Source organism: Siniperca chuatsi, linkage group LG15 (assembly GCF_020085105.1).
Source record: "Siniperca chuatsi isolate FFG_IHB_CAS linkage group LG15, ASM2008510v1, whole genome shotgun sequence".
Taxonomy (NCBI): Eukaryota; Metazoa; Chordata; class Actinopteri; order Centrarchiformes; family Sinipercidae; genus Siniperca; species Siniperca chuatsi.
The window spans coordinates 19,035,548-19,058,472 of NC_058056.1; the positions used below are offsets into that span (position 1 = coordinate 19,035,548).

At 36.8% G+C, this 22,925-nt stretch overlaps 2 protein-coding genes across 5 annotated transcripts in view; both read left to right on the forward strand.

Moving 5' to 3' along the window:
• Positions 1–28: 28 nt before the first annotated feature.
• On the forward strand, positions 29–6,636 carry LOC122862054 (E3 ubiquitin ligase TRAF3IP2-like). Of its 3 annotated transcripts, none has more exons than XM_044167250.1 (11): positions 29–71; positions 588–796; positions 999–1,481; positions 1,583–1,713; positions 2,464–2,608; positions 2,856–3,052; positions 4,137–4,225; positions 4,310–4,372; positions 4,631–4,735; positions 4,824–4,898; positions 5,042–6,636. In XM_044167250.1, exons 3-11 carry the CDS (start codon positions 1,042–1,044, stop codon positions 5,210–5,212), a joined length of 1,416 nt encoding a protein of 471 aa, XP_044023185.1. In that variant the 5' UTR covers positions 29–71; positions 588–796; positions 999–1,041; the 3' UTR covers positions 5,213–6,636. The 3 variants fall into 3 exon arrangements, with proteins under 3 accessions (XP_044023185.1, XP_044023184.1, XP_044023186.1); XM_044167249.1 differs by having other exon boundaries at positions 588–784; XM_044167251.1 differs by having other exon boundaries at positions 588–784; positions 2,856–3,043.
• The window catches only part of si:ch211-266g18.10 (probable serine/threonine-protein kinase kinX), a 32,273-nt gene continuing 15,754 nt past the window's right edge, over positions 6,407–22,925 (forward strand). The window contains exons 1-20 of one of the 2 annotated variants that reach the window (XM_044167243.1): positions 6,407–6,857; positions 9,292–9,501; positions 9,597–9,680; positions 9,777–9,881; positions 9,993–10,148; positions 10,367–10,510; positions 10,649–10,792; positions 11,932–12,051; positions 12,266–12,385; positions 12,509–12,553; positions 12,646–12,693; positions 12,792–12,818; positions 14,279–14,428; positions 14,520–14,887; positions 14,990–15,346; positions 15,473–15,821; positions 17,870–17,929; positions 18,099–18,233; positions 22,376–22,471; positions 22,780–22,830. In XM_044167243.1, the coding sequence (XP_044023178.1) occupies positions 6,848–6,857; positions 9,292–9,501; positions 9,597–9,680; positions 9,777–9,881; positions 9,993–10,148; positions 10,367–10,510; positions 10,649–10,792; positions 11,932–12,051; positions 12,266–12,385; positions 12,509–12,553; positions 12,646–12,693; positions 12,792–12,818; positions 14,279–14,428; positions 14,520–14,887; positions 14,990–15,346; positions 15,473–15,821; positions 17,870–17,929; positions 18,099–18,233; positions 22,376–22,471; positions 22,780–22,830 (2,779 nt within the window). In that variant the 5' untranslated portion in view covers positions 6,407–6,847. The remainder of the gene's footprint in view (positions 6,858–9,291; positions 9,502–9,596; positions 9,681–9,776; positions 9,882–9,992; positions 10,149–10,366; positions 10,511–10,648; positions 10,793–11,931; positions 12,052–12,265; positions 12,386–12,508; positions 12,554–12,645; positions 12,694–12,791; positions 12,819–14,278; positions 14,429–14,519; positions 14,888–14,989; positions 15,347–15,472; positions 15,822–17,869; positions 17,930–18,098; positions 18,234–22,375; positions 22,472–22,779; positions 22,831–22,925) is intronic. The other variant, XM_044167244.1, reaches the window with a different exon arrangement.

The window sequence follows — 22,925 nt, forward strand, 5'->3', positions numbered from 1 at the left end:
TTTGTGTTTTTCCCTCAGGCTGACTTGACACAAAGACAACATAACTGAACTCAGAATATATGCAAATCACAGTAGGTGTCCACCCAGAAATTTGAGAGCTGCTTACAGGATAGTGGAGCAATCTTTAATTTAATACCTGTTTAATTTGTGTTCATCTTTTCATCATGATTTGAGCTTTTTAATAGTTTGGAATTTATGTTCTGACTAAAACATTGAAGAGAGCTGTAATGTATTGTAGCATACGTTTCATATGAGAGTACTTTTGTGTCTTTATTATGCAATCAAACATAATAGGTTTGAGAGCAAAACTTTCCACACTGCAATCAAAAAATGTTTTATTGCAAGTAAAATTGTGATTGTGATTAAAAATTTATTAAAGTAAATCTAAAAAGCATTAATACATTTTTAATTACAAATTAATTTTACTTGCAATTAAAAAAAAATTGATTGCAGTGTCGATAGTTTTCCGCTCAAATCTATTTTTCATTGGTACTCCTAGAACTGAATAATATTCCTTTCATAAAAATCACTTAAACAAAACGTTTTTGAACAGCAAATTCCAAGAATAAGAATGTTTTCTTCCTCAGCTAATCTTTCTTGGCCAACCTGGCTGGGCAACACAAACACTACATTCTTAGCTCTGATTGGACGCAGCTGAAGCAGTGAAGAATTTGCATATAGCAGTCTGTAACACACACAAGCCTCTGCACCTACAGGAGTGTAAAGAATCCAGCAGAGAACACGGAGGTCATTGTTACTCTTCCTTTTCAGTCCTCTTGGTCTGGTATGTACAACTGTATGTATGAATATGTTTTTATGTGGTATGTACTGTATATAATAACTGCATGTGAAATAACTTATTGAGAATAATCTACTTAAATTGTGCATGAAAAATGTCTTAGTTATCTTCATAGATTAGAAGAAAAAAGAGAATTCTTGGGAAGTTGGCAGTATGATTAAACCATAGCTGAACTAACCGTTTTTTCTGCTTCTATTAGTTACTTGCAGGACTACAGGCTATGCTGATGTCACCTGGTTAAAATGGAGAAATCAGAAAAAGTACCAGAACTGAAAGTGTTTTCCACTACAAAGTCAGAAAATTCCATTCAACTTTTGAGCCCTGAAGTCACAGTAAACCAAATATTTCATGCTAATCCTTCTCATGAAAGATTCATATCAACCTGTTGCATGGATGCACATTATTTCTGCCAAAAAAGCCCATGTAGAGTCGAACAAGTGAACCAAGCGTTCAGGAATCACCTTGCTCATGCTGCGCAGCATAAAGAGCTGATGCGGCACAGAGAGCTAGGAGATAGAGGAGCGAACCCTGCCAGGATCAGTCTCCATCATCAACCTCCTGATGGCTGTAGCCCTCGTCCTGCAGAAACCAGAGAGGGTGACACAAGAGGAGAGTGCTCTTGTTGGGAGTCTGGACTTAACCAGTGTGGAGCAACAGGGCCTGCAAAAAGAGACACAACTAGGTGAGGAACTAGGTTAGGAAATCAGTCAAAGAATGGGCTATAATTTGGATTCGCTTGAAGGTTTATTTGGGATAGAATAATTAAGTTTTTTTTATATTCAGAGGGGAAGATGGATACACCTTTCAGCTTCAGAGTGATGAGGAAGATCTTGAGCCTCCCTTGCCGCTAAGATCAGATGAGTGGCTGCACTGCAGTCCCTTTCTACCTCCTCACCACTGCATGCACAACTATGGTAAGGACATTTCTATTTTAAGTAAATTGAATTATTTTTTTAATTGAAAGGCATAAAAATGGTAAATATGTTGTCAGATCAATTTAAAAAAAGAAAATAATACCATTAGCATTCGTAGTCTGATTTGAAAGTAGCAATACAAGTGTGTAAAAATACTCCATTTCAAGTTAAAGTCCTGAATTCAGAATCCTACAAGTAAAAGTACAGAGGTATTATCTACAAAATGTACCTACAGTATTAAAAGTAAAAATACCTCAGCATTGCATTATTATATATTATTGGATTATTGTTACTGATTAAAAAACATGTCAGCAGCACTTTAATGTTGTAGCTGGACAATGTGGAGCAAATATAGTGGGTATTTTAATCTATAACAATGCCTCATATCTTATCAGAGGATCAAATATTTTGTATGTCATATATGGATACTTGCAGATAAATGTAGTGGAGTAAAAAGTAGAATATTTCACTCTGAACTATAGTGGAGTAGCAGAAAATGGAAGTACTGAAGTAAAGTACAAGTACCTAAAATTGTACAGTACTTGAGTGAATGCTTAGTTACTTTCCACCACTGTCATTAGCAGTGTATTTTTATTATTATGTGAAAAAAAAATGGATTTTCATTTAGCTGGTCTATATGTATTTGAACTGGCAACCTTCTCTTTAGGCTGTGTCTTTTTAAGGCATTTTCTGCCTTGTTAATCTGAACTGATATGCCATCACATAGAAATGTTTAAACTATATCCACAGACCTTCATCATACTATGGATGTCAGGTATTATCATTCTGGAGGAGAAGAGCAGTACAACCTCAATCTATTCAACAGATACCTACCTCAGCCATGTCACCACTCTGCTCCTTGGCAGCACAGACCCTGGGATGACACCCAAAACTGGTAAAAAAAAAATTTAAATAAAAAAATGTCGATCACAACTAGGTGCACTCTCTGACTTCGTAACCTTACCCAGTAGTGTACAAATCCACAAAATTCCTCCAAGCTCATTGCTATTATTTATGAAAAAGGCTGTGAGCCAGGTGCTGCAACAGTATCTACTTTGCATATTACAGCGACACATCACATGTCAGCACAATTCAACAGAAGGGCCTATGTTTATTTATTTATTTTTTTCTTGCTGCTTCAGGCTCCGACGTCAAGATAACTTTATAAATGACATCTTGGCTCAGGAAAGCGTCTCAGTTAACGTGCCTCAGTTCTCCGTCCCCCCTGTGGAGGGCATGTCACAGGTCAGTGTGATGAACCTGAGCTCCGCGGCAGCAGAGGCGTCCGTCTCACATCCACATGAGAAAAGAAGAACCATCAGTCTGCTTCGTGAGTGCCGTGAGTCACTTTGTTCATTTAAAAGGAAGGTGCTCATGTTTTAGGAGCAGCTTAATTTATATTTGAGCAAAATAATTCTTGTGAGCACAATAGGTAAGTGTGTAGGGCACCTAGAAGTAATTGTAGATAATTAGCCTTATTGTCATAAAATTACAACAAGAAGCAGGGTGGGGGATTGATGCGTGTTATCTTTATAAACCTGCCAGGCCTGTTTAAGGGCTTGGTCAAATAAAAAATATAGGATGCACTCAATTGTTACGTCCTATTGTTTTTGCAGGAAGTGAGCAAAATCTGTCCGAGTTTTTTTTTTTTTTTACTTTTATTAAATTTATAATGTGTTACACTCATCATGAAGACGGAAAAATTGCGTTATTTCCACAGGATATAATACAATAGAATTAGAGCAGAATTTGCAGTGTTGAAATTTTTATCGTAATATTTCTGGGTAAGATAACCAGTGAGATAAAGATCAATTGAATCAGTGTAATATTTTAAACTGAGTAACAAGAAAAATATAAACCACTTTACCGTAAGAGTACGGTCTAGACCTGCTCTATAGCAAAAGTGCAATGAGATAACATCTGTTATGAATTGGCGCTATAGAAATAAAATTGAATTGAATTGAATTTACATCCAGTACAGCAATTCTGTACAAAATACTATCTTACTAAAAATGTATGATTTTTGTGGGGCTGTAGTTTATGGTGTTATATTAGATTAAATAAATATTAATATTATCTAATAATGTTGTATTAGATAAATTGTAATGTGTTTCTTGTACAGTGAATCAGTACATTATTATTATTATTATTATTATTATAAATTATTATGTAAATATTAGTTTTCAATGAAATGCACTCTTAGAGCAGTATAATCTAAAATATATATATATATTTTAACTAAAATTCAGATTCAGTTTAACTAATGTAGTATGTATTGCAGAACTTGCATTGTATGGCATTACAGTGTACAGGTTTTTCCTATTTTCCTGGTCATTCAGTGTAATTTAGTGATGTAAAATGGCTAACTACAAAAGGATAAATTCTGAGATTAATTTTGATTTTATGATCTCTTCTCCTCTCAGGAAACATTTTTATAACTCATTCTTCGGACGTTTCTTCAGAGATAGTCCCCTTCGTAGACTTCCTCACAAAGCAAGGTTTTCGACCAGCTGTAAGCTACTTCCTCTTCAGTCCAAAGTCAGATTTAAAACAAATTCACTTCACTTTATTTACAGCCATGAATTTAACTTCACAGATTGACTTATTTGACAACCCCATCAGATGTATGGACAAGTGGAAGGACAGTTACCTGAAAGATGTAAGTGAATACCATAGTTTTTTATGTACATTTTTGAATTGCTATTGTTATATTATTGCATAAACTCTGTGTAAGTAGTATTACTAAATAATCAGTAATGACTTAGAAGACAAAATCAGACTTACTGTGACTTTTTACTTTAATGGTTGAATAAATATTCCATATTCCATGTTTTGTGTCTGTTTTAAATTCAAACTTTTGTATTACAGTTGTCTTTTCAGCCAGTGAATGTGTCTAAAATGTGTGTGTTTTTAACAGCCATCAAACCTGATTATCATCGCCATCAGTCCAAAGTATAAGGCGGACATTGAAGGATCCGTAGTGGATAGTCATGGTCTGCACACTAAATATATTCACTCCATGGTGAGAACATTTGCTCTTTGTTTAAATAAGACATAATCCTGAGATGCATTGCTAATAGGTACTTACATTTTAAATCTAATTTTGCTAGATGCAGAATGAATTCATCCAGCAAGGCAGCTTGAATTTCAGATTCATACCGGTTCTCTTCCTCAATGCATTCCAGGTCAGAACGGATTTTTGTTTCACAACTAAAAGCATTTTTTTACTCCAAAGTTTGCAGTTACTCAATTTTTTCCACTCCTTTCTCACTCCCCACCATTTCTCTCTCTTAAACCTTTCTCTACTACAAAAAACTTGTATATGCAGAAGCACGTCCCAAGTTGGCTTCAGAACACGCGTGTTTACCGCTGGCCCCAGGACACTGAGGATTTGTTACTGCGGCTGCTCAGGGAGGAGAGATATGTTCCTCCTCCTGTACCTATGGAGCTCACCCTCATCATCAGACCTGTGGCCCCCAGCTCTGCAGCTACACTGTAAAGACACACCTGTGTTTATGCATGCGTGTGTATGTGATTTTAGATTTTATTTAGATTTATTGAGTGCAGATTGTGTATATTAAAATCTCAGAATTGATCCAATCTAAGTCGATAACAGCTCATGTTCTAAGCTGTGTTGTTTCTAACTGGTAACTGGTTTTAACTGACATGTCTCAACAACTATTGCATGGATTGTTATGAAATTTGGTGCAGACATTCATGTCTTCCTCAGGATGAATTGTTGTGATTCTTTAGCTTTTCATCTAGCACCATCATCAGGTCTAAATGTAATTTGACTAATAGATATACTTTGATTTCTGTAAAACTGATTGATTTCCATCAGCCACAGCTGTATTATGTGTTTAGTGCTAATTAGCACATGTTAGCATACTAATACTCTAAAATAAGATGGTGAAAGTGCTAACATTATACCTGTTTAGCATCAGCAAGTTAACATTATCATTGTGAGCATGTTAGCGTGCCGATGTTAACATTTAGCTAAAAGTAAGCACCAAAAACTTCAGAGCAGCTAGCATGGCTGTAGACTAGCTGTAGTCTTATTTTTTGATGCTTTCAAGGGAAAATATGATTATGCCTTTCCACTTATCTGCTTTTTACTTATTTACCTTGTGAACCATTTCTAGAGTATATTGTACATACAATATGCACAGTACAAATATAGCAGGTCAAGCTGTTGCAAGTAAAGGTTCACAAGATGGCACTGTTTTAATGCACATCCTGGACATTTATTTTTGGTTCATTGGTGAGGTAGTTTATAATTTTGGAAACATGTTTATTTTGAAGCTGCCACTTATAAGCAAATGTGAGACTGTAAAAAGAAAGTGATGAGCAATGAAAAACCACCGAACAAAATAAACCACATAAGCACCAGTGGCAGTGGGAGGATGAGGCCACAAGTGTTTTGAGCAAGTTTGCTGCTGCTGGACAGTGAAACTTTTTAAGGACACCTCACTTGTTGTCCATTCCTCATCTTGTGCACCTGCTTTGTTCCAGTTTAGTGGGCAGATTACAGTGCCACACCAGTAGGGGAGCCCAGTTCAGCCAACTGATCTTACACACACCCCTTCAACTGCCAAAAAAGGCCTGCCAAAGCAGCTGGTGTGCAGAGCTCCAGCTAAGAATAACCCAAACCTTCTGGGGGATAAAGTTACCTTGAAGCCTCCCTGTGCTCTTCTCTGACCTATACCCATGTGAGGCACCAATAACACTGGGTGGGATATTTGGTCTGTTCCCCCTCACCCTACCCAGCCCTATGCTTAGCTTGGCTCTTTCCTTCCCCTGCGCTGCTTTCCGTTGCCCCACCGTCCCCAGAACCCCCTCTGCAATGCTGCCACACTGGCAGCTCCAAATTCTCCAACACTTGTAAAACTTACAGTTTATGTTTGATTTCCCTTTTTTGATCTTGGAGAAGTTAAACCTGTGGATTACCTGGTCCAGGAAACAAGACTGTGATCACCACCAAATGGAAATGGAATAATTTAATAACTGGGACTTTTTTTTTTTAAGAGGATGCTGATTGGATTCATACCGAAGCTGTGATTTTCCGTTCACTTCTGCATGAGGAGGCATTGCCCCCATTTTAAAGGATAATACCTGAAACTGTCTCCTTATCACCATGGCTGAAGGTAGGACTGTTACACCTGGATCACCACTGAAATTAACACTTATTGTTTGCTACACCACCAAAAGCATAAGTAATATATGTTATGTAATAAATAAATGGCAATCTTTTGATCGGGTGGGTCCTCTTAGGAAAATGTGTTGAAAGTCGGTTGCTATAAATACAGGATATCATGTAGCCAGAGTATTAGTATTGCTCTCCTGTGACAGACAGGACTTCTGCTGAGGGCTGACCTCTTTCTTTCTTTGCCATATAAAAAGAAACTTTTTATGTGATCTGCTCAAATAAACACATCTTTGATGACGCTTCAGGGCTCGAATTCATTGAGCAATAACAGGGTTCCTTTACAATCAGTATAAATGTGTGGTAAAATACTGACACCACCTGTCCATCTGGAATAATTCTGTTGTCTGATGGGATTATTTTAAGGTTTTTTAGCATTTGTATATGAAGATGTGAATCATGTGTCAGGCATGCTCAGAATTCATTCACAGTTAGAAGATGTTTCTTAACACCTTGGCACCATGTCCAAGTTGGAAAGTACAGCAGTGTCGCCACACTCACACTCTATTGGTTGATGATGGCGAGCATGTCATTAAATGCCATCACAAGAATTTACCACTGTCCTAAACAGATGGGAATCATGTGCATAGATGTTTGGATAACCTATCTGATGAAATGAGAATGACAGATGATTCCTGTTTTTACTGATCTTTAATCTGACAAGAAGTAACCAACTGAAATCTCAGATAAATTGATGTTTATTAGGATACAACACTCAATCAATTTCATCTAATTCTGATATCAGCAAATTAGTTTACATGTTGACAACACACAGGCAGAGGATGTCATTTGATGAATGGAAATGTCAGACACACTGTCTCCACTGTGTAAAGTTTAAATCCTTTGATCGTAAAGGAAATATATTTCACCTGTTGTGGTTTAGCTGCAGTGTGTAGATGATGAGACTAGATTTGACTAAGCCATGCTACTGTGTTAAAGATACATGTTGTTGCTAGCATTAAATTAATAGGAGAACTGTAGATTTTTTTGGTGGATATTCTTAGTTTGTTATTTACAAGATAATATCTTAATAGACTATAGTAAAAATACTGTACATCCGGAGCTTCTGCTAATACATTTTCAAAATGGTTATATATCATTGTTTATCAATTACTGAACCACATCTTCAATTAAAGGCCCTGAAAACCTATTTTCTCAATCAACGTTTTACTCTTGAGGAATTTGGTCTGACATGAACACACACTTTTCTGTTAAAGTTGGAACAGTTTTGTCATTTTTCACATAAGAGATTTCTCACTTCCTCACTGATCTGAAGTGGGTTGGGCTCAGTTGGAAAAAGGTGATGTCATTCATTTGAATCAAAATCTGATGATAGTTGTGTGGTTGTTTGCTGATGTTGCCAGTACTGTCAATCAAATGTGATCAAACGACAACCACACAGTCCTGATGAAGCAGTTTAGCTGAGTTTTTGAGCGTTAAACTCATAATAAATAATAACTAAGGATGTTTTTCAGAACTTTAACTATGATATTTGCTTACTTAGTCATGAATATTTAATGTTAGAGGAAAATAACACCTAAGATCCACTTTAAAGCCCCAGAAATGGATGATGATAACATGAGGAAACACTTGAATTACAATTGACAGACCAGCTGACTCAACATGGTCCTTTGTGGAATTATAGAAATGAAGACTTGCGCTCATTAGAAATTTTGTATATAAAAGAGAAGTTTTTGTTAGAGGGTATTTTCAGCGCCTGACCAACAATTAATTTTTACGGCTGATACTGATATAAGTATTTAAGAGTTTAAAAACATCTGATAAAAATATATCGGCCAATGTTCGTTTTTTTACAGATACACGTAACATAAACATTTTTCATTTAATATGATCATTAAAGAATTTACTTTATTTAAAACATTTTACAGATAAAAAAAACAAACATGTCAGCGCTCGCTGGCAGACAAACTAGGTAATTTGTCATCTTTGGCATTTATGTGCCAAATGCATGCATGCTGATTATTGCAATAAGCTAATATTGGCCGATATATTGGCCCTGCTGATTTATTGGTCTAGTTCTAGTATTTTCAAAAAGGCACACACACACACACACACACACACACACACACACACATCCATGTGTGCAGGGTAAAAAAAGAGAAAAAAATACCAATTTCCCAATGCTCTTAGTGTATGAATGTAGCCTCTTTGAATCTGTGATCAATGGTAACCTGCATGCCACTGTACAATGTTAGATACAGTGAGCATTGGGTCGATTACGGCAATCATTTTATATTACTGATGGTAAAAGGACAAACCAAACAATTCCAGCGTAGCAAAAGCAATAGTTAGACCAAAACAGACCTGAGCGTTCTCAGAGTGACTTTAGTACCTTATTCTTTTTTCACATAAAGGAGCCAAATCTGCCTCCTCCTCCCCCTCTGTAGCCAGTGGGTCCAATGGAGCAGCGGCAGCACAGACGAGCTCTCTCAAGTCCAAAGGTCTGGGGCTCCTCGGGAAGTTGAAAGTGTCTGCAGAGCTGCTGATTGCCCTGGCTGCCCTCCTGTCCTGGTTGGTGGTGGGAGTGGTGATGTTTGACTTTGTGGAGTACAAGGCAGTCCCTGGTAGGTCACAAATACCTAAAAATGTATGTTTTTAGAATTTGTAATTTCAATCATCAGACATGCATAATTATCAATATATCTGTTATTATTTTCAGATATTCAGCAAATCATTGCGGACCCCGTGCAAGCTGTAAACGACGCTGTTGATGAAGTATCCAGTCTGCTCAATAAGTTTCAAGGTACATACTAAGTGATATAGTAGCATGCATGCCACACCTTTTTAGCAGTGCTGAAGCATGTATTGTAATATATGACTTTTATTTCTGGGCTCCTAGAATGTGCACCTGATTTAAGTGACCCCATGGCCGCTGCCACTTATGCTGCTGAGGAAATATCGGAAGCAAAAGATGGATTTGTTCGCTATTTTTCAGATGAAGAAGGTATGAAAACACATTCATGCTCAACCAGGAAAAAAATAAGTTGTGATCATTTTAGCATTCATGTGATGTAACCATGTTTCCAATATCCCCCCCCCAAAAAAAAAAACACAGGGAACTTCTACCTCAGCTATGTTGACCCTGTGGTTATTGGTAGACGTGCTTTCCATTCAACTAATGATTTCCTGTGTGGAGTTGTGGGCTCCTTCAGGAACACACTGTATGCTATTGTGGACACTGTATTGGGTACTATACTGGACATAAATAAAGGTATGTATTCCATATTCGAATGCTTATTTCTGAGGAATTTGTCTGCCTTCCCTTTTTATTCACAAGCAAATAATATGATAATTATCCCAATTACCTGTGTAAAAAAAGACTAATCATTTGATTCATTCAAGAAAAACTGTACTTCAATCATTCTTGCCTAGTTTGATTATTAATAAATACATTTTGCCCTCACAAATGTCCTTGTTTGTTTTTCTCAGGAAAAACTGACCTTAGTTACATTGACCCTGTGGTCATGGGCAGAGGTGTCTTCAGTGTTACTAATGAGTTCATGTGTGAAGTGGGGCGCTACATCCAGTATGTGCTCTGTGCCATTTTGGACACTATTCTGGACGTAGTGAAAGGTATTTACTCTCCTCATTTAACATCTCTCTAATCTGTAACCTCTTAACATCTTAAACTGACAGTTTAAGACAGGATGCAGTACTGATTTTACATATTTGTCTTTTATACTTGTTTGTTTTATATTTGTTTTTCCTCAGGAACCACTGATATTAGCTTCATGGACCCTGTGGTGATCGGCAGAGATATCTTCAGTGTTACTAACGACACTGTGAGTGGAATAGTGGGCTACATCCAGGGCGTGCTCTGTACCATCTTAGACAGTATACTGGATATAGTAAAAGGTACCTGCTTCATATTTTAACCTTTGTACTGTTTGTGGAGCAATATTTACATTAAATATTATTATGTATTATATGTGTTATTGAATCCTTATTTGTTGCTTAAATTCATTTCTAAAACAACATTATAACTCAATAACTGTAGCTTGTGTTTGTTATGGGTGTATAACAGTACTTTAAATTATTTTTTATTACTGGCCAATAGATTTTCCTATTGGTCTTTAACTGTCTTTTCAAATGTGTGTATAACAAAAAATGATTGACTGATTTGTTGAATGAAGTAACTCACTGGAGCTTTTTGCCTGGATTTATGTTGTTCTGCTCAGGAACCACTGATGTTAGCTTCATTGACCCTGTGGTTATTGGCAGAAATGTCTTCAGTGTTACTAATGACTTTGTGAGTGGAATAACAGGATACATCCAGGATGTGTTCTGTGCACACTCAGATGTAATAATGGACACAGTACAAGTATCTGCCATGGTTATTAACCTTTACCTAATCTATGAATTTGTACCACTATAATGCTATGGTGGAATCTGACTAAGCACATTTACTCAAACTGAAAGATGAAGTGTTCCTTTATGGGTTAAGAAAATTCTCCTACTTCTTCATCTAAATAAACTATTTTAAAAAATCCTCGGATTAGCTGGAAAACACATCATCACAAAGCTGAAAACAGGGCTGTTTTTCTGAGCTCATGACTGGACAGCAATGCTACAAACATATGATGATCTTATAGAATGCATTGCTGTAGTTTAAGCTATCCAACAGAATATTAAGTAGTTCAAATTAACTCAACCTTAAACATCTACAACAGTAAAATGCAACATACACATTAATGCAGCAGTAATATTAATCCCAAAACATCATATATAATAGTAAAACACTGACAGGGACAATTTTACTGCATAATGAGTCCTTTTACTTTAGATACAAGTAAATGACATATTTATTACATATGTTTTCTTAAGGTTAAGTTTTAAATGTAGAACTTTTACTTGTAGTGGAGTATTTTCACAGTATGGTATTAGTACTTTTACTTAAGTAAAGGATCTGAATACTTCTTCCACCACTGCTAAAAAGGAATACTCTTCTGTAGCCTGCTAACTGCATTTCTCACTTTGACTTTTTTGTTGACCAGATATCCGGCAGGCTGTGGGATTCAGCCCTATGTCAGTTCTGAAGAGAACAGCAGAAATCACCACAGAACAGATAAACATGCTTGTGAGCTACATCTCCACAACGCTGATCGGTGAACAAGGTCTGTTTTAACAAATGACGGCATATCATTTACATATCAGCTACATCACATTGCTTTTGCTGATATATCACTGTGTTTGCATTTGATGTGATTACTTATACACAAAGATATGAATAAGTATGGTAATGGAAAAAATAGTAAACAATCTGAAGATTTATTTTTTAGTGTTATGAATAGCAACTTTAACTGACTTTGTGGTGTGCTGATATCTCAGGGATCGTGCCTGAAGTGTCCATTGACCCCATGAAAGTTGTCCAAGATGCCGTGTTGGAGTTCACAGACAAGAAAGATTTGTTCTTGGCTTACATGTCGAGCATGGTTGTTGGTGATCAAGGTATACTTGTATGCATTAGTTATATACAAACATATTCACACAAATGCTTCTATACTATTGATTGGGAAAGATAAAAAAGACACCTTGATGCATATTTTACCATGTTTTCTTCTCTTGTTTTAGGTGAACCCGTTGCCACACCAGGTGTAAATGTAGTAACTGAAAAAGGTTTTACTTTTTATTACTGTTTTACTAAAGCATCTTATGAGCCTATGACTGCAAATTACACCCCATTTGCTCTTTTTCTTCTCTGTGTTTAGATAAAACTGTAGCTTCTCCATCTGATATACATTTGGTACGAAGGAAAGGTAAGTAATGACAATATTTTTCTATCTTTCCTTGCTGTACCACTACAAATCATTTCTTTAAAATGAAGCTGTCTTTCATTATCTTCTTTGAAATGTAGGTGAATTTCTGCCACCTTTTGAAAAAGGTAAGAAAACACCACCATATATTGCAGAAATACACTATAACATTTATTTTGGACAGGTGCAATGTGTGTTGCCAGCAAATAGTGGCCTTTCATGCATGTTCGCATTGATTTTTGTTTTTCTTACCACTTTGTCTGCCTTATGACATGTTGCGTGTAATACAGCAAGCCCATAGTACGATGAAACTGTATGTCAATCTTGTTTGAATAAACTCCACTTTGCTCTTGTTAAATTATGGCATGAACAAATATGAATCATAATCACCGTATACCTTCATTGTACTAAATGTCTATATGCAACCAAGTTGTAATGGATTTGGTGACTGCATCTCTTTCTCTGTTTGTTACACTGACCGTTTCATGGAACTCTGCATTCACGTGTTTTGCCATTGAGTTGTTTGTTCCAATCATCATGTTTTGTGTTGTATGTTTTACTTCTATGTTATATTGAGCATGAAAAATCGTCTGTAATATGTGTCCTTTGGAGTTGCATTCCTCTGTTCTCTTCTCCTGCATTGTCCAAGCATCTTCTGTACAACTGACTGACTGACTACCTGCCACTTATATTTCAACAATTTAAACATCTGTGATATCCTGTATGTATCTGGATTGTTTGTATTGGATGACGTATGTTTTTCATGTGGAGTATTTCATTTTATCTTTGCATGGAATCATATAAGTCTACACCACATGTTTTAAAACTATTATTGACTATAGTCATTTTGGGCGGTAATATTTTAGGGAAATGGTGATGGGAGGAAAAAACTGTCATAATGTCATTAAAGAATAAATCTGGGAATATTCTATAATACTAATGAAACATAACCCACATATTACTCTAACCTGATTATATGAGGTAAAAGTAAAATATGAAATACTTCCATGTAAGCATAATGTAAATCCCACATTAATGTAGCTTGTTTATCAGTCACATACTCACACACTCTCCTGTAAGGCTCTTGGAAGCCGTTTAAATGATTTTCTCTGACAGATTGCATTTTTCAGATTCTCAGCTGAAAACAGTCCCCAACAACTGCACTATTTACCGCTGTTTGAGTAGTTTGCTAGAAAGTACAGCCCAACTGTTTCAGGAAGTTACTGAGCCATTTTAAAAATGAAACTATCTGTGACACATTTTTAAAGATTTACATCTTCAGTAGAAATTAATGGGCTTGGGGATGAGTAGTGAAGTCGGAAAGTATTGAGAGATGAACTACTGCAATATTGGTTTTGGTCATTTCCTTAGATTTGTTGCCAGTAAGCTAATTTTAATGATATAAGCAAATTGGGAAAGTCATCAACTGCAGCATGTGGTGTGTACTATATAATGTTATGGTCATCGTCATTACTCCCATTTCACCCCATCAAATTTCTTCTGTACCGGAAAACAAGTTTGGCGCTGCATTTACTTTTAAAATGCCAAAGAGGTCAGATAAGACAGGTCACATGGGTTGATGCTACAGTTGCAGAGATCATGCATGCTGCCAAAGATGAAGCTGCTCCTGCTGCAGAGTTAAGTGAAGCCCCAGACTCAAAGATAGAGGAGGAGGCTGAAGTTCCCACTGAAGCTGCCAGTGAAGCAGATGTGAAAGAAGAAGCAGAGGAAGCTGATGGTATTCACTCGGTTTTTCTTTAATAGTCACATTCATTAGTCAGATAAAAGATCGATAACAGGCACTAAATTTGTTACTATCACATCACTAGTGAAACATGTCGACCTTGAAGAAACAGAATATGAACAATCACTGGAAGATGAGGAAATCCTTGATGATGACAGCAAAGAGGAAAACAAAAAGGAAGTGGCAGAAGAGGTTGATACTGAGGAACAGGAGATTAAAACAGAAGAGGATGCGACACCCATTAAGGAAGAGGAGGAGAAGGAGGAAAAAGAAGATGAGGAAGGTGTTAGTACAGAAGATGAGGAGGAATTAAAAACAGAGGATGATGAAGAAGAACAAGAAGAGGGAGATATTAAAACAGAGGAGGCTGAGGTAAAAGAAGAGGAGGAGGAGGAACCAAAACCAGAAGAAGATATGGTAGAAGATGAGGAGGAGGAGTCCAAAGCTGAAGAAGTTTTGGTAGAAAGGGAGAAGGAGGAGAAGGAGGCAACGAAAACAGAAGAAGATGTAGTAGAAGAGGGAGAGGAGACCAAAACAGAAGATTTGGTAGAAGAGGAGGAGGAGGAGGAAGAGGAGGAGGAGGAGGAGGAGGAGGAGACAAAAACTGAAGAAGATTCAGTAGAAGAAGAAGAGGAGAAGGAGGAGGAGGAGGAGGAGGAGGAGGAGGCCAAAACTGAAGAAGATGTAGTAGAGGATGTGGAGGAGGAGGAGGAGGAGGAGGAGGAGGAGGAGGAGGAGGAGGAGGAGACAAAAACTGAAAAAGATTTGGTGGAAGGTAAGGAGGAGGAGGAGGAGAAGAAAGAGACAAAAACTGAAGATGAGGAGGAGGAGGAGAAAGAGACAAAAAATGAAAAAGATGCAGAAGATGAGCAGGAAGAAGAGGAGGAGGAGACCAAAAATGAAGAAGATTTGGTGGAAGAGGAGATTGAAGATGAAGACAGCATTGAAATAATTGACACTGATGTCAAAGATGAGTTTGTAAAAACTGACCAGGACGATCAAGCTTTAGACCTGGACGATGATGAGGCTTTAGAAGAGGAGGAGGAAGGAGAAAAACAGGACAAAGAGGAGATGATGGAGGTGGATGATGAAGATGAAGAAAAAGCGCCATCTGTCCAACAACTTGATCTTAAAATCCTCTCAGATGAAAAACTCAATAATGCCAGTGTAGTACCTGAATCTGATAATGAGGAAAAAGAAGAAACAACTTCACCACCAGTTTACAACCAAGACGAATACACCGACATCATCGGCGACCATGATGAAAACAACAACAACAGTGAAAATGGGAAAACTGAACTTAAACGAAAGAGGAAAGTTCATATTCCCTTTGAGAGGCTCAGAAGAGTCGGATCCAGAACTGAACACCTCCACAAGCATGAGAAAGGTACAACACTCTTACCATAATCATCACATATTTTCCATCATTTTCTTTCATTGTCAGGTAATGAAAATGTTTCTGAATGGTGAGTGTTAATAATGATAAATGTAATGTGGAATGACAATTGTGAATATTTATCATCTTTACATTTTAACATGTTTTCAAAGGACACTGAATGCTTTTTGACTAGTTGGTTGTGACACGACTAAAGTTATTAAGGCCTAACAGATATTTGTTCAATGACTGATGTAACATGTATAATATTTTCATTTCAGAGCTTTTTGTTAACATTGTGTGTGTTAATTTGTTTTGTGACTGTGTTAATCATCAAGCAGAGCATCAAGGTTTTAAACCCACAGCATAAGTTTCATCACAAAAGGTGTTTCATTACAGATTAGAGAAACTTTCCAACATTTATACTCTTGTTTTCTGTTTTATCCAGAATCAGAGGAGAAGGTTGATATCTGTGTGTCCAGTACAGACAGGTTAAGGATGGGTTTAGCCTAGCTTAGCACAAACTGGAAACAGGGAAAATAGGAGTGACAAAATCCTTAAACATTTTTCATGTTGCACCATCAATATTTTTTGACAGTATTTTTTGACCATCAACATGGTTCTAAAATCACTGGAGCACTGACACTGACACTTTCCTCTGTCCATTATCCAGATACTTCCTGTGTTGAAAACCTGTGGACATATGGACAAAAAACTATTTTAAACTTGTATTTTATAATATACACCCCCTTTAAAAACCCCTGAGCTAGGCTAACTGTCTACACCTGCTTGCAGTTTTTAGCTAAGCTAGGGTAAACCCATTCTGGGCACAGTAATTTTTTCCCCGATGGTAAATTGGTAGTTTGTTTTCTGTTGTTTTGTAACTTATAAGATGTGCTCAGATTGAACACAAAGCAAATGTATGCCTTGTGATATTTGCGCAAATTTGATTGCTGGACTGCATTTGTTTATTTTCCCGAAATTTAATGACTCAACCATGTGTGCAGAGTGTGCCTGTGCCGTGCTTGTATATCTTCAAAACTCACTAGAAACTCCAGTTCTTTCTGTTATTTTCCTCCACTCTCCTTTCTTCTTATCGCTGTACAAAATATTTAAGTTGTAAAACCCCAGGAGAAGTGCAACATTTTCACTTAAGTTGAGCTAAACTTGCCCGGACACGTCTTCACCTCAATTGTGTTGCCCAGGGGGAATGCTGGTTGTGTCAGCTAGTGTCTTAGCATTGACTTTACTGTAGTATTGCCTCTAAAATTTGCTTTGAGTTCAGTCTGAAAACTCTGGTGGTTGGGCTCACATGGCACTGGGATCATAATATACTCCACTTCCTTGTGGGAAACAAGGTCACCATTGGACTTTCTCCATGGGGCTTCTGTTCCAATCCTAGAAAATATTAATTTGTGTGCCTGACCAATCTCTGTACTGGACACACAGGGACTAAACGGATATTGATCTTCTCATCTGACTACAGGAAAGACAAGCACATTTCCCAAAATGTTGGTGTGCTTCTTTAAGAGACTAATTATAGAGTTATAATTGAAAAGCAAATAAAGATGTGATGGCATAACAGGATCAAGTCAAGTTTTATTTAGATCAGAAAGTCATCCTGACTTAGGTGTGAATAGCTGTAAGGAAAGAGGATCTTAGGACTAATACGGTACAGTGCCTTTAACTGTGCTACTTCATTTTTGATGAGCCAGTAAAGACAAATTTATTTCCCAAGGTGCTAATTGTGTACTTAAGTGTTCCAGCTTTAAACCGAACAGTTGGCAGTGAGCCATTAGTACAGAGGTCAGCTAGATGGAGCTAACAGGCTAAGAAAAACATTGATAGATTTCTGGCTGAGGACATGAAACAACATTCTGATGTACAGTTTGTATATCATGTGTTTTTGATCATAGAGTTTTTAGCACCGTAGTGCTTGTAGTGCTTATGCAAGCATGATATTTGTCATGATGACTATATTACAGGTCTGATTAGTGATCAGAATTGCACTGTTTGTACTGTATATTTTTTTTTACATATTTCTGTATAATATACTTTAGTTCTCAAAGAGGCAAAGGAAAGACACGCAATAAAAGAAGTTAAAGATGCCATTATCAAAGGTAATATTCTTGACTTGTCTTCACTTTGCTTACTTCCAAAATCAATTTTATATGTTCATATGTTTATATGTTATGCATTGATTTGGCATAATTTAGTGAAAACAAGAATTTACTCTATGCACACCAGCACCTGATAATTTTGCCTATGAAGATTTATTGTTGCTTACAGACCTCAAAGCCACAGAAACTGAAAAGGAGGAGAAAAAAGAGAAGGATACCAAACTTGACGAAACTGTAGAGATAAAAGAAGAAAAGCCAAAGGAGGAGGCCAAACTCCTTGAGAAGAAACCACATAAGCCCAAAGGTATTTACACTTGTACAAAAGTACAAAATATTGTTCAAAATGAAAACACGGCTGTTACCTTTTGCAGAGTACATGTACAACATTTGAAATATGTACACAACAGAATACTGCTACATCATTGATTTGTTCAACTGTATGCATAATTTAGCACTATTAGCACATACACAATAGTGGTCAACATGAAAAACAGATGTAAACCACTAGTACATGTTTCTCTAAAAAAATTGTGTTTTTGTATTAGTAACCTTCCCACTTGTACACAAAGGGCACAGGATACTTTGTCCAGCTTTAGGACTGCTCCACCTTTAAGTCTGTTACAGACATCTTACAGCACTGACCCTTTAATGATTGCTTTTTGAAGAAGAGCCTAAAAAGACGGAAGAACCAAAGCCTTCTAAAGATGAAAAAGAAGCAAAGAAACAATCCAAAGAGGAGGAAGAAATGAAGAAGCCTTCTAAGGAGAAGAAAGAAATAGTGAAACCTAAAGAAAAGAGACAAGTGACAAAAGCCTTTAAAGAAAAAAGAGCAGTCAAGAAATTATCCAAAGAAGAGAAAGAAGTAAAGAAAGCACCAAAAGAAGAGAAAGAAGTCAAGAAACCACCTAAAGAAGAGAAAGAAGTGCAGAAACTTCACAAAGAAAAGAAAGATGTCAAGAAACCATCCAAAGAAGAGGAAAAAGTCAAGAAACCACCTAAAGAAGAGAAAGAAGTCAAGAAACCACCTAAAGAAGAGAAAGAAGTGCAGAAACATCCCAAAGAAGAGAAAGAGGTCAAGAAACCACCTAAAAAAGAGAAAGAGGTCAAGAAACATCCCAAAGAAGAGCAAGAGGTCAAGAAACCATCCAAAGAAGAGAAAGAAGTCAAGAAACTATCTAAAGAAGAGAGGGAATTCAAGAAACCATCAAAAGAAGAGAAAGAAGTCAAGAAACCATCCAAAGAAGAGAAAGAAGTCAAGAAACATCCCAAAGAAGAGAAAGAGGTCAAGAAACCACCTAAAGAAGAGAGAGAAGTCAAGAAACCATCCAAAGAAGAGAAAGAGGTCAAGAAGCATCCCAAAGAAGAGAAAGAGGTCAAGAAACCATCCAAAGAAGAGAAAGAAGTCAAGAAACTATCTAAAGAAGAGAGGGAATTCAAGAAACCATCAAAAGAAAAGAAAGAAGTCAGGAAACCATCCAAAGAAGAGAAAGAAGTCAAGGAACATCCCAAAGAAGAGAAAGAGGTCAAGAAACCACCTAAAGAAGAGAGAGAAGTCAAGAAACCATCCAAAGAAGAGAAAGAGGTCAAGAAACATCCCAAAGAAGAGAAAGAGGTCAAGAAACCATCCAAAGAAGAGAGGGAATTCAAGAAACCATCAAAAGAAGAGAAAGAAGTCAGGAAACCATCAAAAGAAGAGAAAGAAGTCAAGAAACATCCCAAAGAAGAGAAAGAGGTCAAGAAACCACCTAAAGAAGAGAGAGAAGTCAAGAAACCATCCAAAGAAGAGAAAGAAGTCAAGAAACATCCCAAAGAAGAGAAAGAGGTCAAGAAACCATCCAAAGAAGAGAAAGAAGTCAAGAAACTATCTAAAGAAGAGAGGGAATTCAAGAAACCATCAAAAGAAGAGAAAGAAGTCAGGAAACCATCCAAAGAAGAGAAAGAAGTCAAGGAACATCCCAAAGAAGAGCAAGAGGTCAAGAAACATCCCAAACAAGAGAGAGAAGTAAAGAGACCTCCCAAAGAAGAAAGGAAACCTCCTAAAGAAGAGAAAGAAGAGAAGAAACCTCCCAAAGAACAAAAAGATGAGAAGAAACATCCCAAAGAAGAGAAAGACGAGAAGAAACATCCCAAAGAAAAGAAAGATGAGAAGAGACCACCCAAAGAAGAGAAAGAAGTGAAGAAAACTCTCAATGAAAAGAAAGAGGAGAAGAAACATCCCAAAGAAGAGAAAGATGAGAAGAAACCACCCAAAGAAGAGACAGAAGTGAAGAGAACTCTCAAAGAAGAGAAAGAGGAGAATAAATCACCAAAAGAAGAAAAAGAAGAGAAAAAACTTTCTAAAGAAAAGAAAGAAGACAAGAAACCTCCCAAAGAAGAGAAAGAAAAGAAGCAACATCTCAAAGAACAGAAAGAAGTCAAGAAACCTCTCAAAGATCAGAGAGAAGAGAAGAAACTTCCTAAAGAAGAGAAAGAGGTGAAGAAACTTCTGAAAGAAGAGAAAGAAGTAAAGAAAGCTCTCAAAGATCAAAGAGAAGAAAATAAACCTTCAAGAGCAGATAAAGAAGTGAATAAACCTCTTAAAGAAGAGAAAGAAGTCAAGAAACCAACTAAAGAAGAAAAAGAAGAGAAGAAAACTTTCAAAGATCAGAATGAAGTCAAGAAACCACCTAAAGAAAAGTTAGACTTGAAATCGACTAAGGAAGAGAAAAAACTGAAAAGGCCTCAAGAGGAGAAAGTAGAGAAAGAGGTGACACCTAAAGAACTGAAGGAAGTAAAGAAGCCTTCTAAAGAAAGGAATGAAGTGAAAAAACCCTTTACAGAGGAGATGGCAGAAAGGGAACCACCTAAGGAGGAGAAAGAAATTAAGAAACCAACAAAAGAAAAAGAGGGAAAAGAGGTGAAGAAGCCCTCTAAAGAGAAGAAAGAAGTGAAGCCTTCCAAGGAAGAGAAAGAAGAGAAAAGACCTTCTGTGGAGGAAAAAGAAGTGAAGAAGCCTATAAAGAAGGAAAAAGACCTTAAGGAGCCTTGTATGGAGGAAAAACCTCCCAAAAAAGAGAACACACAAGCAAAAGAAGAGAAAGAACCAACAGAGCCTAAAGAAGTACAAGAGGTCAAAAAGCATCTCAAAGAAGAGATTGAAGGAATTCTGCCTCCAAAAGAAGAAAGAGAACAAAGGAAGATCTCGAAAGAAGTGAAGGAACCAGAAAAACCACATAAGGAGGCCAAAGAAGTTAAAAAGCTTCCCAAAGAAGTAAGAAAGCCTGCAAAAGAAGAACTAGAAAAGATCTCCAAAGAGAAGAATCAACCAGCTAAGCCTTCTAAAGAGGTGAAAGAGGAGGACAAGCAAGATAGGCCTTCCAAAGAAAGGGCAGTACCAAAGAAGCCCTCTAAAGAAAAACAAGATCCAGAGAAACCTTCTAAAGAAGAAAAAGAACCAACAAAACTGTCTAGAAAGGAAGAAAAAGAACCAAAGATGTCTTCCAAAGGAGAGACAGAACCAAAGAAGCTCTCCAAACAACAAGACCAAGAGAAACCTTCCAAGGAGAAGGTTGAGGTCAAAAAGATTCCCAAAGATAAAAATGAACCAAAGAAGATCTCTGAGGGAGAAACAGAACCAAAAACGCTTTCTAAAGAAGAGAAAGAAATCAAGAAGAGTCTCAAAGTCAAAGAACCTGTCAAGAAGAGAGACACTAACACAGGTATGCATAGGCCAACAATGCAATGTTTTTAGCAATACACAATATAAGGATCCATTGACTATTCCTACCTAATCCATTAACATTACTGAGATTCTACAGCCATGCTAGCAGCTCTGTGAAGCTGTACTACATGGTGGTGCTTTGAGTAAAATGCTCATATCATCATGCTAACATGCTCACAATGACAATGCTAGCATGTTGATGTTTAGCATAATGTTGACCATGTTTACCATCTTAGTTTAGTGTGTTAGCATGCTAACATTTGCTTATTAGCGCTAAACACAAAGTATACCTGAGGCTGATGGGAATTAATTTTGTTTTACAGGTATTTAACCATTAATACCTAATATTAAGAACAAATTGAAATTGGGACCTGATGATGGCGCTAGATGAAAGTTCAATGGATCAAAGTAATTACAAGGAATTCTCCCAGCAACATGAATCCATCCGATAGTTGACAAAATATTTCAATAACAACCAAATATATAAACCTGATGGTTGCGCTAGAGGAAAATTCAGGGGATCACCAAAGTTAGTAGGATTTGTTGTCTGGAACAATGAATGTCTGTCCAAAAGCATTAGTTGTATAGATGTGCTTACTCATAGAGGATCCCAAAGAGAAGCCCGACTAAAGCCTGAAGCAGTCTAAATAGATTGATAGGTTTCCTTTTGTTCAATGATGGTTATGTTTCTTTTCTCGGTATAATGTATGTGAAACTTTTCAATCAGCTTTGTCTTTTTATTTCAGACACTAAACTAGAAAAGGCTGTAAAGAGGATTAAAGTAGTCAAGAAGCAGGTTGCGTCTGTCCTGAAGAAGGAACATCTTAATATTACAAAAGCAGGTGAGACAATACAAAGAACAGGTTGCGGTGACATTTTATCCTTGTGGTTTGTATTTGCTGAATTTTTCAGTGACACAGCTTACACCCAGTTGTTTAAATGGAACGAAAAGAAAGAAAAAAAGAAACTCACCCGAAATATACCTGTCATTGGTCACTTGTTCAAACAGCTTAAAACAAACCACATTTACATCAATCATAATATCTCTTTGAAGGTATTGCTGATATAAGATAGGTAGATAGATTTAATGTGAAAATAAGATTTAATTTAAGAGTTAATTCATTGTATTTTGAATATTCCCCAATAAAAGAGGTTCCTGAAGTTCCTAAGGTGAAAGCAAAACCAGAACCTGCAAAGAAAGGTATGAGCATGCTTTTCTTATTTTTTCTGTCAGTTGTCAATTCATTTGTAAAAGTAAATTGAATCTGATGTTTTTTATATGCCCCATAACCTAGT

Coding starts and splice junctions, on each gene's coding strand:
- LOC122862054 (XM_044167250.1), top strand. CDS start 1,042: ATGGAGAAATCAGAAAAAGTACCAGAACTGAAAGTGTTTTCCACTACA. Junction 3,053..4,136: donor CAGTCTGCTTCGTGAGTGCC/GTGAGTCACTTT, acceptor TTCTCCTCTCAG/GAAACATTTTTATAACTCAT. Junction 4,736..4,823: donor CTAAATATATTCACTCCATG/GTGAGAACATTT, acceptor TAATTTTGCTAG/ATGCAGAATGAATTCATCCA.